This window comes from Pseudonaja textilis, chromosome 2 (assembly GCF_049901715.1).
Source record: "Pseudonaja textilis isolate UNSWEBS1 chromosome 2, rPseTex1.2, whole genome shotgun sequence".
Classification (NCBI taxonomy): Eukaryota; Metazoa; Chordata; class Lepidosauria; order Squamata; family Elapidae; genus Pseudonaja; species Pseudonaja textilis.
Window position 1 is genome coordinate 61529942 of NC_141991.1, and position 14232 is coordinate 61544173.

Sequence of the window (14232 nt, forward strand, 5' to 3'; positions counted from 1 at the left end):
TGAGTCGTGCGGTCTGGTTAGGGGAGGAAAAAAAGCAGAATTTGGGTCAAATTGTACAAAGCCTGGGAATGGGAAAGCCATATTTTTGAGAGAGGGAAGTAGGACAAAGGAAAGAGTGCCTTTTAGTTGGAGATCTTAAGACAGGATGTATCTGGATTGCATCATGTTTCTCACTAAGGCTCTAGATAGGTCAGGCAATGAACAATGAAAACAAACATCCTTATAGACTGGCTGTGGTGATGATTTGGTCACTGCAGAGGCATTCGCCTTTACCTTCTTTTAAAAGTTGCACTAGCTTGCGGGTTCTACATTCTACAAAAATCAAGTCCGAATTCAACACCCTCTTAACTCCTGCCCTCACACTCTTTCTTAGAAATACAGTAGGGGCTAGGCAAGCTAGAATCATGACTGTGCTTCTCAATAGCAACAGGAGGTCAGGGGAGAAAGATTGTTTTAATACATAAGAAAATGCATAAGGACAGTGGAGATTTAGTAGGCATGATCAATTCTACTTAGAAGTAGAATTGCTTTCAGTGAAAGTTTCAGAATTGGCAAAAATTGTTCCCTAGAGCCTCAGCCAGGTTTCTGGTCAATAGTAAGACTAATAGAAAGTCTGGTAAGGATAAATATGAAGGGTAAAAGTACTGTCAAAACTAAACAAAAATCTACTGCTAGGTAATATAAGGAAAGTGCAAATTCTGATCTAGTTTAGGACAGTGGCAAAACAGAAACTGAATTATATATACCTGTAGTCCTCGATTTATGACCCCAATTGGGGCCAGAATCTCCATGGCTAAGCAAGGCAGTTGTTAAATGAGTCACGTCTCATTTTATTAACTTTTTTTGCCCCCGTTGCTATGCAAATTCCTTCAGTTGTTAAGTGAATCACGCAGTGGGCTTCCCCCATTGACTTGGCTTGTTGGAAACAGGCTAGGAAGGTTGCAAATGGCAACCACGTGACCTTGCAAATGTATTCCTGTTGCTGGGCACTCAAATTTTGATCACAATTATCTTTTGGATAATGCAACGGCCCTAAATGTGTGAACTTGTCATAACTAATTTATTTCAATGCTGTTGTAACTTTGAACAGTCATTAAATGAATGGGAGACTATCTGTAGTTGGTACAAAAAGAGCATTAAGATAACAGGGTAGTCTGATACAGCCACCAGAACATTTCAGGTCACTCTCTTTCTTTTCTTTTTACATCCTTGTAGTCGCCTAATAAATCTGTAACAGATAATAGCTTGTCAGCTAGACAGTAGGCTCAGACATAAACAGAGACAGAACAATTACTCCTGTTCTAGGCAGCAGTAGGTGTAGAGTTTGGCATTTAGAATTGTGCAAATAGACAAGCCAAAGGATATCTCTTGACGTTTAGAAGATGGTGGCTCTGGATTGAGTAGCTGGCTAGAGATGAATGTAGGGATTGCCCAGGATGGGCCCTGAGGGCAGATGCACATTCGGGGCTTATTTATGCCTTATTTTGAGTAATGAGGAGAAACAGTGTAGGTGCTCTATGAATACATTTAAACTGTTTGGAGTGGGGAAATGGTGAAGTCTCTCACCAGACAAAATTTGTTTTCAAGACATCTATAATGCTGCAGGCTTACGCCAGTTTATGCAAGTTGTAATTTTTCAGCATTGAAAAATAAATGTGTCTTAAGAAAGTGGTTTTTTAAAATTCTTTTAAAGGTGAACACATTAGGCAGCTGCTTATTTATTCCTAAAATAATTATCTAAATCAGTGGTTCCCAAACTTTTTCAGTCCACCGCCTCCTTGGTGCTACAAACTCATCCTCAATGCCCCTCACCCAGGGGCGGGATTCAAATTTCTATGGGCATGGCCTAATTTGAGGGTGTGGTTTGCTGGTAACGTGATTGGGTGGGTGTGCCTTGCTGGTCACATGACTGGGTGGGTGTGGCTTACTGGTCATGTGACTGGGTGAGCATGGTTTGGTGACTGGCAAACCAAATACAAGTGGTCCTCACTTAATGGCCAGTTGCTTAGCAAGTGTTCTAATTTATGACTGGACTCCCCAGAACTACTTGACCTGTTTTTGGAGTTTTGACAGCCATACACACACATATGCACATACTCCCTTCCAACTGTGCTGGAGCATTGGTCATTGGACTAGAATTGGCAAAGCATCTCTGATTAGATTCTAATAGTGAATAAAATCTAATCAGAGATGCTTTGCCAATTCTTGTTGATTTGTTTTATTTGTATTTCTTTATTTTATGTTGCTGAATTGCATTGACATGTGTGTCCCTTCTTCTGCACAACCCAGAAGCTTTTGTGATTCTTTGCAGAAAAAAATACTGACCTCTGGCTTTGCTCTACTTTTCAAACATGTCGGCACTGCTGCATTCTAGGTGCTGGCCCCGCAGGTCCACCCCATTGAGCCCGCTGCACTCGAGGGACCTGCCCAAGCAAGTCCAAGCAGAGCAGTGCACCAAATCAATGGGGTGAGCCTGGGAGAGGGAAAGAGAGAGAGAGAGAGAGAAAAGAAAGAGAGAAGGAAGAAAAGAAAGAGAAAAGGGAAAGAAAGAAAAAGGGACAAAGAAAGGGGGGTATGGAGGAATGGAGAGGGAGGGAGGGAGGGGAGAGAGAGACCTGATATATCAGATTTGAAATGAGGCCTAGTTTAGAGGCCCTTTTCCACATTGAAACATCTTTGCCAGCATCCTTGCCAGCACATTGAAACATCTTTGGCTCCTATTAATTAAAGATTTTGTGGACGAAACATGGCCAAGACTATCAGGAAACTCTCACATTCTGTTGAGGCTTTAAACAGGATCCATTGGACCAGATCTCCACCCTAAAAAATTACTTTTCCCCTGTGTATTACAGTGCCAATTCTGAAGAAGGCAAAACCAAAATGTATTGGTAAATTACGGGAACACACACACACACACACACACACACACACACTTCTAACCCCGCTGGAGCAGGTGATTGGACTAGAATAGATATCTCATTATCTTTCTCCTCCCTCCCTTCCTCCTTCTTTATTTCTTTTTCTTTCTGTCCCTTCCTTCCATCCCCCCTCTTTCTTTGTCCCTTTTTCTTTCTTTCCCTTTTCTCTTTCTCTTATTCCTTCTCTCTTTCTCTCTCTCTTTCCTCTCTCTTTCCCTCTCTCAGGCTCACCCCATTGACTTCGTGCACCGCTCCGTTCAGACTTGCTTGGGCAGGGGCCTCCGGTGCAAGGGGCTCAACGGGGTGGAACGCGGCGGGGGTGGGATATTTGAAAAAGAGAGCTCTCCTATTCCCAATGCTGCGTTCGGGGCGACGCCCTGCTGCCACGAACATGGTGGTGGGATGTTTGAAAAGGAGAACAAAGCCACTCTGGCTTTGCTCTCCTATTCCCAACGCTGCATTCGGGGCGGAGCTCCTTGCATCAGAGTGTGCAAGTCAATGGGATGATCCTGCGGGGCCTTGCCTCGAACACGGTGGTGGTGGGATTTTTTCTCACCCCTGAATTGTGCCCTGCCGCTCACCTCCAATGCCCCCCTGCCGGCCCCCTTACCTCTCAGCACCCTGCAAGGCATCCCACCGCCCCCCAGGGGGCGGTACCGTCCACTTTGGGAACTACTGATCTTAATAAATACAGTGTGAAGAGCTCTTTTTCATAATTGGTTTGTGTTCCTCGTGCCCTCCTTCCTATCTTTCCATCGAGGCAGCAATTATTGACTCCTGAGAACACACTGCTCTCCTTGGCTGTTGGGGCAGATTCTTCCTACTGATTTTCCATTTTCCTCCTCTTTATAAGTCTTTCCCACCCTACTAGCTCCTTGTACTTTTTATTCCTTGTTTTTATATTGAATGATCACATAGAACAACAACACTTTTATGTTCATTTGGATATTAGCACCATTGTTAGTACAGAACAAATATTAATGTATTGTTATTCTTCCAAAGTAGTTCAGGTAACAGTGATGGTCTCTTTCATATGCAGAGGTAATGTTCATTTACCGTACTTGATGACATTTGGTATTAGCCTATTAGTGGCAGATGTTTCTCTCTCCTAGGGCGCAAAGAAAAAATGTCTGCTGTGAACTTTGCATAGGTGTCAGGAAGGGCATCTAGCCAGTAAATGCTCAGCTCCACCCAGTTGCCCCGACTCTACCTGAATAGGAACTACAGGTCATAAAATAAAGGGAGAGCTGGGGCTTTTAGATCAACCTTCTGGTAGGCATCAAGAAAAGGCTGTTTTGTGCATATTTGTATGTATGTGCAAATAAACTTTATTTCATAGGGCTGGAAGGGAGCTTGGAGATCTTCTAGTCTAACCCCCTGCCCAAAGCAGGATTCCTTAGTTCCAGATTGGATCTCTCTTTGACGAGCTTCCACCCATTGCTTCTTGTCTTGCCTTCAGGTGCTGTGGGAAATAAAGGAGGTCTCTTCCCTCTTCACTCTATTAAGAGAAATGATGGTTATGAACTTGATATTTACAGTCCTTTGGGCAAGAATTTAGAGAGAGGCAAAATGCTGAACATGGATTATATATGAATTGTTCATTTATCATTTTAGTGTTAGGTTAATTCTACCACCTTCTACTTAAAATGTTCCATTTATGTACCTGGAACTATTATTTAATTAACCAGTGGAACTTTTGTGTATGTTTGGGTTTGTTTGCTTCATTATAAGTAGCTGTCCAAATTAGCACATCCATCAATTTGTTACTCCTTTTCGCAAATAAATGCTACAATAGTTGGTTGGCTATTATTTAGATATTGTAATAAAACTGCTTAAGAGTGCAGTGTACACAGAATACAAGTTTTTTTTATGTCACATGCAACGTTTTATCATGTATGTACTTTCTGTTCTCATTGAAAGTGGGTCTTACTGGGGGGATGTTGGAGACTAAAAATGGGGAGAGCAGCTGTAGATTCCCCCTACCCCCCCTTTGCCTGCCAGTAATTAGTTCTGAGTCAGCAACACGTGCATCCTGTTTAAAATTGGGTTATTTACCTCCCTCTGAGAACAACAAGCATCTTGGATCAGCATGACTGTGACTACTGGAAGACTTTGCAATGTTGCTGCAATTTGGTTGATGTCATAGGTGACACTAAAATTGTGCTGATCTCTGCCTCGAATTAAACTGGCTGGATTGGAGCACTCTCAAAATCTTACTGTTTTGTCCTTGCTCAGCATTCCTTCAAAAACATGTGTTTATTTATTCCCCTTTGCTCTTGCCTTTCTACCATGCATCAGTTCTGCCACCACGATCTGTGTCTGTTCCTTTTTGTACTAAATTTCATTCCATTTTCCAAATCAATGCCACTGTGGTGATTGTTCAGGGATCCTGATATTGAAATCAGATGTCCCTCCTGTCCCTGCCTGCTTGAATATCCTTGATGTTGCAAAGAAGTTGACATCTTATTAATGTAATAGAGACAGCACTATGATTGCAAAAACACTATGAAATATAGGCACCCAGACAATGACATTTAAGATAAGCAGGTGAGCCTGGGAAATAGATGTTGCACAGTATTTCTTCTAGATTTTGAGAAGTACTCAATTTTGGCTTTCCTGTGGTCTTTTGGAAACAATCTGGACACTTACATCCAGGGGTGGGATCTAACAGGGTTAACCACTGGTTCAGTGATTTATGATGTGCTTCCCTGCAAGCTGTGCACGCATGTAAATCTTCATCAGCTTGCTGCCTGGACAGCTGAGCAGCGCTGCGTGCAGGGAAGCAGCGTTTGAAAAAGCACTTTTTTCCTGCTTTTTCAACCGCAGCTGTGCCTCGCATGGCAGCTGAGGTTGAAAAAGCAGGAAATAAAGTCAGGTAAGAGCTCAGGCAGGTGGGTGGGCCAAAACAGCAGCAGACATAGAACCGGTTCTATGTCTGCTGCTCTTCAGAGCTACCGATTCTACAGAGCCAGACAGAACTGGTAGAATCCCACCCCTGCTTACATCCATTTTTGTTGACTACTGGTATTAAAAGTGACTTATGAAGTACAATTTAATGGGGAAGAAGAACCTATGGTCTGGAACCACTGACTACTCCACGAATTAGCAAGTTCAAATGAATGAAATCTTCCTTTTAAATTAAATTGACTAAAATATCTAAACACATTAAAGGTAGTAGAATTGCAATAAATTTGAATTCTGATCTTTTAGTTTGATTGTTCTTGAGAGAGAACTCATACATGCAAGTGCCCAGTCTCTCAATTTATTAATCCTAGTTTATTTCTACAAGCACTTTTTCTGCAGTACAGAGATGCTGTAGAGCAGCAATTCAGAACATTGGTCATTGTACTCAGTACTATACCCTGCTACAAACTGGCTAATGGAAATTTGACAAGATTTGTATAATCTACTAAACATGAAGATTGGGAAGTATGTTATCAGAAGCATTTTGAATTTAATTGAGGTATTATCAAGTTATTCTACAAATTGTCTCAGTTCCTGGATTATGAAATCTCTGTAATCCCTATTCCACTCAGTTTTTGGGTATTGTGGATGAAAGTGATATCTAGAATTTTTAGGAGAAATTTTTATGTGCTTTTCTTCTAGTTTTTTTTTTCCTGTGGAAAGCCCGTTTTTAAACTTCCAGCTTACTAATTGGAAGTTTTGTTGAATTACTTTAATTGATACTATGAACTATTTTTCATATATTGCCAAAATTGCTTTGGTGGACAAGGAGGGTTCATATTTTAAATTTTAAAAATGAGCATTTTCCCCTTATATTTATGTAATGTTATATACTGTAAAGTTACAATAACAACTACAACAGTAATGATTATAAGAGGGGCTACAAAGTGCAAAATCCTTTGTGGAATACTGAGTCAGACTCAAGAAAATCCCGACTATTTTATCCTGTAACTATATGCCGAATAGATATAGAGGAATGATGGACTGAAATAAAATGAGCATGATCTTTAAATTGGAGAAGGAATATCCAGAATATATGCTGTATTGGAAGCAACTTTAATTGGAGATCTCTAAGCTCTAGTGATGAAATTCAAAGTACAGTAACTACCTACAGAATTGACACTTATTGAAATGGTGGATAGTTCATGCCTTTTTGGATTGACTGTCAACAGCAGACTGGATGAAGTAGAACCTCTTTATCTGCTCACATTTAATATGCTTTTGAACTGCTAGGTGGGCAGGAGCTGGAGTGAGTGGCAGGAGCTCATCCCACTGTACAGGACCCAGGTCTCGAACTCAGACTTGCCAATTGTCAAGCCTCTATTCTAATCACAGAGACATTGCACCCTGCACTGGAGACACAAATGACTACATAGGTTCAAATTGTCATGTTAGGCAAAGACAGAGCCCCTGAGGAGACTATTGTCTTGGGAAAGGTGGAAGGAGAAGATGATGATAACCAGCAACAAAGTGGATGGACTCAATTATAGCAGCAATGAGTATGTGACTATGAGACACGAATGTCTGGGTTGGAGATAGTTGGAGACAGTTCATCATGGAGAATGTTGTTACTATGAATTGATACTGACTTGATGGCATATAATCAATCACCCTAGGACATTGAATAAGAAAGGCAGGCAGGTCTTGAAAAAAGTGGAACATTTTGATGTTACCATGTGGTTATTGTTAAAAGAACTGAAAGATCAGCTTGAGGATTGCATTATGGAGAAAATCCATAGGGTCCCTAAAGAGTCAAAACCGACCTGATGGCATGGAATTAATCAATAATATTTTTAGGGGAAAACCTATTTAAAAGCAATTTAATTCTTATTTGCATGTATCATTTCTTTATGAGTGAATTGGGGGGGAAATTTCTGCATTGGAAATGTTGCTTCTGATTGGTCACATATACATGGTTAATCAGGATTATTAAATCTCAATGTAACCTTGAGCTGGCACTTTTTTTTTTGCTTCTTCATTGATTGACAGTTTACCCCCATTATATACATTCTGAATAGCAAACCATAATTCAATCTGCAATAATATTAAAGCAATCAGAACTGACAATAAACTCTCTATGATAGTTGCCTGAAAACCACTAAGTCAAAAGTCCAATGGTGTTTAATACAGTACTAAATTGTATTGAGGCCAATGAAATGCATTTTTGAATAGGTATGCATAGATTTGAGCTGACTAACTTTTTCATTCCCATAGTAAGAAAACAAGATCAGCTGTATATTTTTTTAAAGTCCTTCAGAAATAAGCTTCCCGATAGTATTGCAAATGTGGCTGTTTTTCTTGTACCATTTTTTAAGTTATAAAAATTGAAAATGTTCTCACAGAACAGTTAGAAAAACAGTTTCTTTTCTCAGAAATGATTGGGAAATGCACAGCACTTTGAGCTTTTATAAGCTTTGCATAACAGAAGAAGCCTACTGAGAACATTCAAATTCTGTAGAAGTTGTAAAAATATTTGGAAGTAGTAGGCATTTCACTCCCTGCATGGTATTCTCATTTTAGCTGCTTGAAATGATTTGGGGGAGACTTCTTCTTTATTACTTCTTGTCACTTATATATGTTGGCTTTCCAAATTTTGACATTGTAAGTTTCCCTAATTTCTCCTTTCCTGTTTTTTAAACCATAATTTGTTTCTCATCTTCCATACCGATTTTGACAATGACATATCCAGTTCAACAGCCTGCTCTGTTCACCCAACAATTGACAATGAAATACTTGGTCTTAGAGATGTTTAAGGCAAACTGTCACTGAAGACTTAACCATGCATTAATTTGTTTGATCTGCTTTTAAGTTAGGGCCTCTTACAACCATATGTAGTAGCAAATTCCATAGTTTAATAGTGCAAGATAGATGTCCTTTTGGCTGTCTTGAATTTCCCAATATTCAGCTTTATTGTAGACCTCCAGGCTCTAATATATAAAAGAATAAGAAAAAAAAATCCCTTATCTGTTTTCTCCATGCAGTTCATAATTTTATGAGCATGTACTTCTGCTGACTAATCTTTTTTCCCTAAACTTAAAAAGGCTCAATTATTGTAACTTATCTTGAGGAAAGTTGATCCAGTTCCTTATTAGTTCTTTAATTTTTCCAATTCTACAATATACTTTTTGAGATACTTCTGTGTGTCTGCAGCCTTCTTTTAGAAATTGATAACTGAAAAAGTATAATATTGACTGTTTTTTATCTTTATCATCTTTTTTTGTGTTTTTCACAGTTGGCTACTCCAAGTTGACATTTTCATTAAATTTACCTATCGTGGCCCCAAGATCTGTAACTCATACACTGTCATTGGATGGATATAGTTATTTTTTTCCATGAGCACCATTTTGTGTTTATATTAAAACATTTTCATGCTGTTGCTATTTATCCAGCTTGGAGAAAGCCCTTCTGGAGCACTTTGCAATCTGTTTATTTTTATTACTTTGCATAATTTGGTCTGATCAGCAAACATGGCCATCTCACTACTCACAAATAACTTTAGATTAAGGGTGGCCAAGCCGTGTTTCTAACCATGTTGCTGAATTACAGTTTTCCACATGTTTTGCCATTAGATATTGTGAAAGTTATACCTGAGCAACACCTGGAGGGGAAGGGGCTCCCTACCTGCTTTACTTGTTGAAAACACTAACTTCAGACAAATTCTTGTCTCTATTTCCTTCTCATTAATTTCATGTCATTTATTTATCTATAGATATTTATTAAGAAATAAAGCCTCAGTGTACAATGTTGCTTAGATCTTTATTCAAGTTTTATTTGTAGACAACACGATAACTAGCAGTAGTGACATACTCATTGAAACAGTTACTGACAACAGAAGCATTTTCTCTGGATTTATATCCATAAATCCAACTGATACATAAAATCTATCTGTTCTGCAAAGATAACCATACTTATTTTCATATAGTGGTTATCATTATTTCCAGCTAGCTCTCTTAATCCCTGGCCAGAAAGGTGCATGTATAGAAAATCTACAATAGGTAAATGGAGATTTTACACATTTCATCTATAAAAGACTGCATCTTACTTAGTTATGTTTCAAGAAACATATATAGAATTGCTCCTGAAGACTGAAAGCATCAGGGCCTAATGGGGCAAATAGACAGTATAGTCTACAATGGTTTATTTTTTTTCTGGATAAAATCAGCAATAGCCAGTGGGAAGAGATTTGGCATTTCATAATAGGAAAATGCTGGTGTCAGGATGCCCTCTGCATCCATGATTTTGTCCTTGAAGGTTGTTCCTTTTTCTTTTGTTTCCCAAATTGCTGCTGCTCAGTTGGAGCTGCTGTGCCTTCAAAACACATTACTTTGTTATGCTGTTACCCAAAGAAAAATAAAAGAAGGGAAGGGAGACCATAAGAATCCATTATACCATGTTCTCTGATATTAAATGGTTTTGTATAGTATTTTTCCATCCTCTGGCATGTACAGCTTGCTGTTTGACAAGGGGAAAGTCTAAGATTGGTATTCAGGGACATCAATTCACCTCCAGCTGCCCTTATATTATCACGAAGGAACAACCTTTCCACACAGCAAGTCAAAGGCAGTTTTTAGAAAGACATGGAAGGAACAGCCTTTTCACACAGCAGGTCAAAGGCAGTTTTTAGAAAAGCATGGAAGAAGCCCACTGCCAGAAACAACATTGGATAAATATTCAGTGTTGGGTATTTACATTGTTTTCCATAAGCTACTTAGGCTGCAGTGTTCAAAAATCTATTTCTGAAACTGCTTCAAAAAGCTTGCCTTTATTTTGAAACAATAATATTACTTGTGCATTGTACAAAGTCTGTGGAAAGATATACACGATGCAAAAATAGTAAGGGTTGTCTGCTTTATCTATATTTACCTACCATAGCCAGACTACTATTTGCACATTGAATGGCGTCATGTGTCTTTGATGTGTGTTGATAATCTATAGCAATGTTTCTCAGACTGATGCCCTCCAGATTTTTTTCCATACACATCCATTTTTGTTTGGCATAGATAGAAGGTTACATGTTATTGCCAATTAAATAGAGTTGAGGTTGTTCTCAGCATGGATTCAGTCTTGCTGCTTACCGCAGCCAGATTTGCAAGCCATTCTGTGCCATGGTTTTTTTTCCCTATGGTATGCCGAGTAAATCACAAATTCTATTGGAATAACGCAATATGTGAGTTCAGACTGTTTTACAATATTGGAGTCCTCTTGGTTGCCATCTTCTATATCTTGCTACTCGCTGTGTCTGTTGGACCACAAATTCCATAATTTGATTCATGGCTACACTGATTTGGAATTAAAGGGTTTCCTGGGGTAATTGGATTGATAATAGCTGGATAATACTAATTGGAAATTGCAGGGAGTACGATTCAACATGTAGAATGCACCAAGTTGGAGAAGGTAGTTTTTGTAAATTTGTGTGTATTTTTGTATATGCAAAGACATAAGTGAAGAGAAACTAATTCTAAGAGTTCATGATAAGGATGTAGGTGGAGACCATTACCTTGCTGAACTAATTGGTTTTTCTGATGCAAATTACAGTCCTATTGCCACTAGTACTTCAAATGCTATGATAGCAGTGGTCTGTAGATATTATAAAAATCGAGACAGCTTGCTGTTGCATAGTTTCCATTTATTTACTCTAAATATTTTCCCTCTTTTTTTTCTTACAGACTTTTAATCATATTAGTCTGTTTCAGTGTCTGTTTTGGGCTGGCTGTGCCACCACCTTCAGCTATGTACCATCTGCTGCTAGTCTCAATATCCATTGAATTATATGCACAGTGGGAGAGATGAGGACAGTGTGCTACGTTTCAACCACTGGATTGGGCATATGTGGGATTTCACAGAATACTTTTCTGATTAAGGCTTAGGGGCATTTCATAAATATCCTGAGAAAATGAGAATCTCAATTTCAAAGGTTTCTTCTGACCACATGGCATGCTCAGCTTGTAAAAGTAGAGGGATGTTCTGAGAAGCAAAAATCACATAAATTAAATAACTGGCCAGGCACTTAAACACTCAAAAACCTTGTGTTTCTATATCTATTTCTTTTTACATCCTCTGCACCTTTGACCTTAATTGTCTGTCTGGGTGTTGTAAATCCACCTTTACTGCCTTCTCTTGTACAATACTACAGTTATGCATTTTATTTATTTCTTCAAAACTATGGGCGCCCATCTCAGTCAATGACTAGGTGGTTTATAAATCTGAAAAGATATAATGATTAATTTTTTAAAAAATTGAACAATAAAACCAGTAAAAAAGATTAAAAACATCCAATTCAGCATACTCAAGAGCAAGATATTTGAACATATGAATATCTTACTATATATGCACATACTGTATATGTATACTGTAGATATTGAGCTATAGATAAATATAAATACCGTATGTAGAGTTAGTGTAGTATAGTGACTAAGGTATTGGATGAGGAGAGGAGAGGAGAGGACTAGATTACACTCATGATTTCTTCTATTAGGCATAGAAGGTGGCTTGGTAGGCCAATCACTTTGTCTCAGAGAGTGGGAGACCTAAAATGAGAGCTTGGAAAGCTTCTATCTCTCATACGTGAAGGTAATTTGCCACTGAAGGTAATTTCAGAGGAGAGTCTTTCATCATGCAATGAATTAATTTTACCTAATGATTAAAATTAGATATAAAATCTGTGAGATGTAGGTTGCTTTTTTTCACAAGACACTGACTGCAATGAGAGAAAGGTCCCTGCAAGGAATGTTAAGATATTGAACATATGAGAAGAAAATATGAGTGAAAAAACTGTCCATAGGCAGTTGTTTGGTTTAAGAATTTTATTATGGATTGGTCATGGTATTTCCTATTCTGAACATTTACTGTATTCTATGCTTAGTGTTTTTTTTTCCTTTTCCAGAAGTATTTTGTAGAAGGTTTGAATTTGTTGGCGCTCCAATTTCTTTCTTTGTTCATCTCTTTCAACAGATCTATGATGAGAAGAAGAATTTATTTGAAGTAAGAGACAACATCCCTGAAAAAATCGTGGAGAAAGTGGCAGGAGACATTGAAAGTCTCTTGGCCAAGAAAGTCCAAGCTTTAAAGGTAACATGGCTCCTGAGTTTCGGTGTTTCTGATGAAACAGGAAGGAAGCAAGCAATCGAATTGGTACCCATGATGATGTTCTGATATCCTCAGGAATTGATTGATACTTTATACAAGTTTCAGAGAACGTTTCTTAGAAATGGGTAATGTTAAACAATGTATTTGCACAGCTCTTCCAAATATTTTCTTCTTTGCACCTCTCACATATACAATTAAAGATGGTGTGAAATGTTTCTGATAGCCCTTTCTTCTATAAGTGGTCTAAACTCTCTCAGGCTCTAGCTTACTTTGGGCTCTTGAAATGAGTGGCCTTTTCTACTCCTTTGGAAGGATGTTTTGCAAAATGTGAGTGTATAATGGGAGGATGAAGCAGAGAATAATAGCAATTGTTTGCAGTTAAATCTGGGCTTTCAAGTAGGTTTTCAACCTAACTTTTCATTTTTGTATAATTCCCTTCCTTGTTATACAGTGCCAGAGTGGATCAGCATGTTTAAAGCTCTAATATTAGATGGACCTGACTTTTCCTGTGACAACATTCAATATGTACATTTTCTGTTTCATCTTTTCTACTAAGATATCACACTGAGGATTCTCAGTTAGTAAATTCTCAGTTAGTAAATCTCATCTGCCATCATCTGCTGATGATGGCAGATGAGATTCTGCCGAAACATTGCTACAACTTTAAAAGCACAACTATAATAAACGTGGGAAAATACCCAAACAAAGCTGAATACCATACATGTAAGTACCCATGGAAACTTAAGAAAACAAATATATATATATATATATATATATATATATTTGTTTTCGTAGATTTTCACGGGTATAGGTACGTATCTTGGTGACGTTTTGGCAAGGTCCCACTCGCCATCCTCAGGCTGGTGCTTTCGGCTTCATGCCAGTGCAAGCAGTGTGTGATCGGAGCTGCCGTCTCTCTATAAATACTGGTGGTGGGGGCTGGTGTGCTGGGCTGGTTGGCTGCGCTGCTGCCTCTTGATTGGTTGATGGAGTTGATGTTGGCATAATGGGCTGTGTGACGGCCTTGTGAGTTTTGTTGTGGAGATATCCTGAATCTTGTGCTCTAATCTCCTGGGTCGTTTGTTTTGTAGTGATCTTTTTTCCATTAGCCTCTCGTGTTTTAACGGCTTGGGTAATGGGTTGTGTGATGGGTTTGCGAGTTCTTTTGTTGTGGTATCCTGGGTCCTGCGTTGTAATCTCCTGGGTCGTTTGTGTTTTGAACTCTTTTCCATTAGCCTCCTGTGTAGTAACGGCTTGGGTAATG

General features: G+C 38.8%; 1 protein-coding gene across 2 annotated transcripts in view; it reads left to right on the forward strand.

Annotated features, from left to right (window-relative positions):
* Positions 1-14232, forward strand: part of CACNA2D2 (calcium voltage-gated channel auxiliary subunit alpha2delta 2) — a 636728-nt gene that overhangs the window by 169629 nt on the left and 452867 nt on the right. For both annotated transcript variants that reach the window (XM_087924067.1, XM_026725351.2), the window contains exon 3: positions 12834-12950. In XM_087924067.1, coding sequence (XP_087780193.1) covers positions 12834-12950 — 117 coding nt within the window. The remainder of the gene's footprint in view (positions 1-12833; positions 12951-14232) is intronic.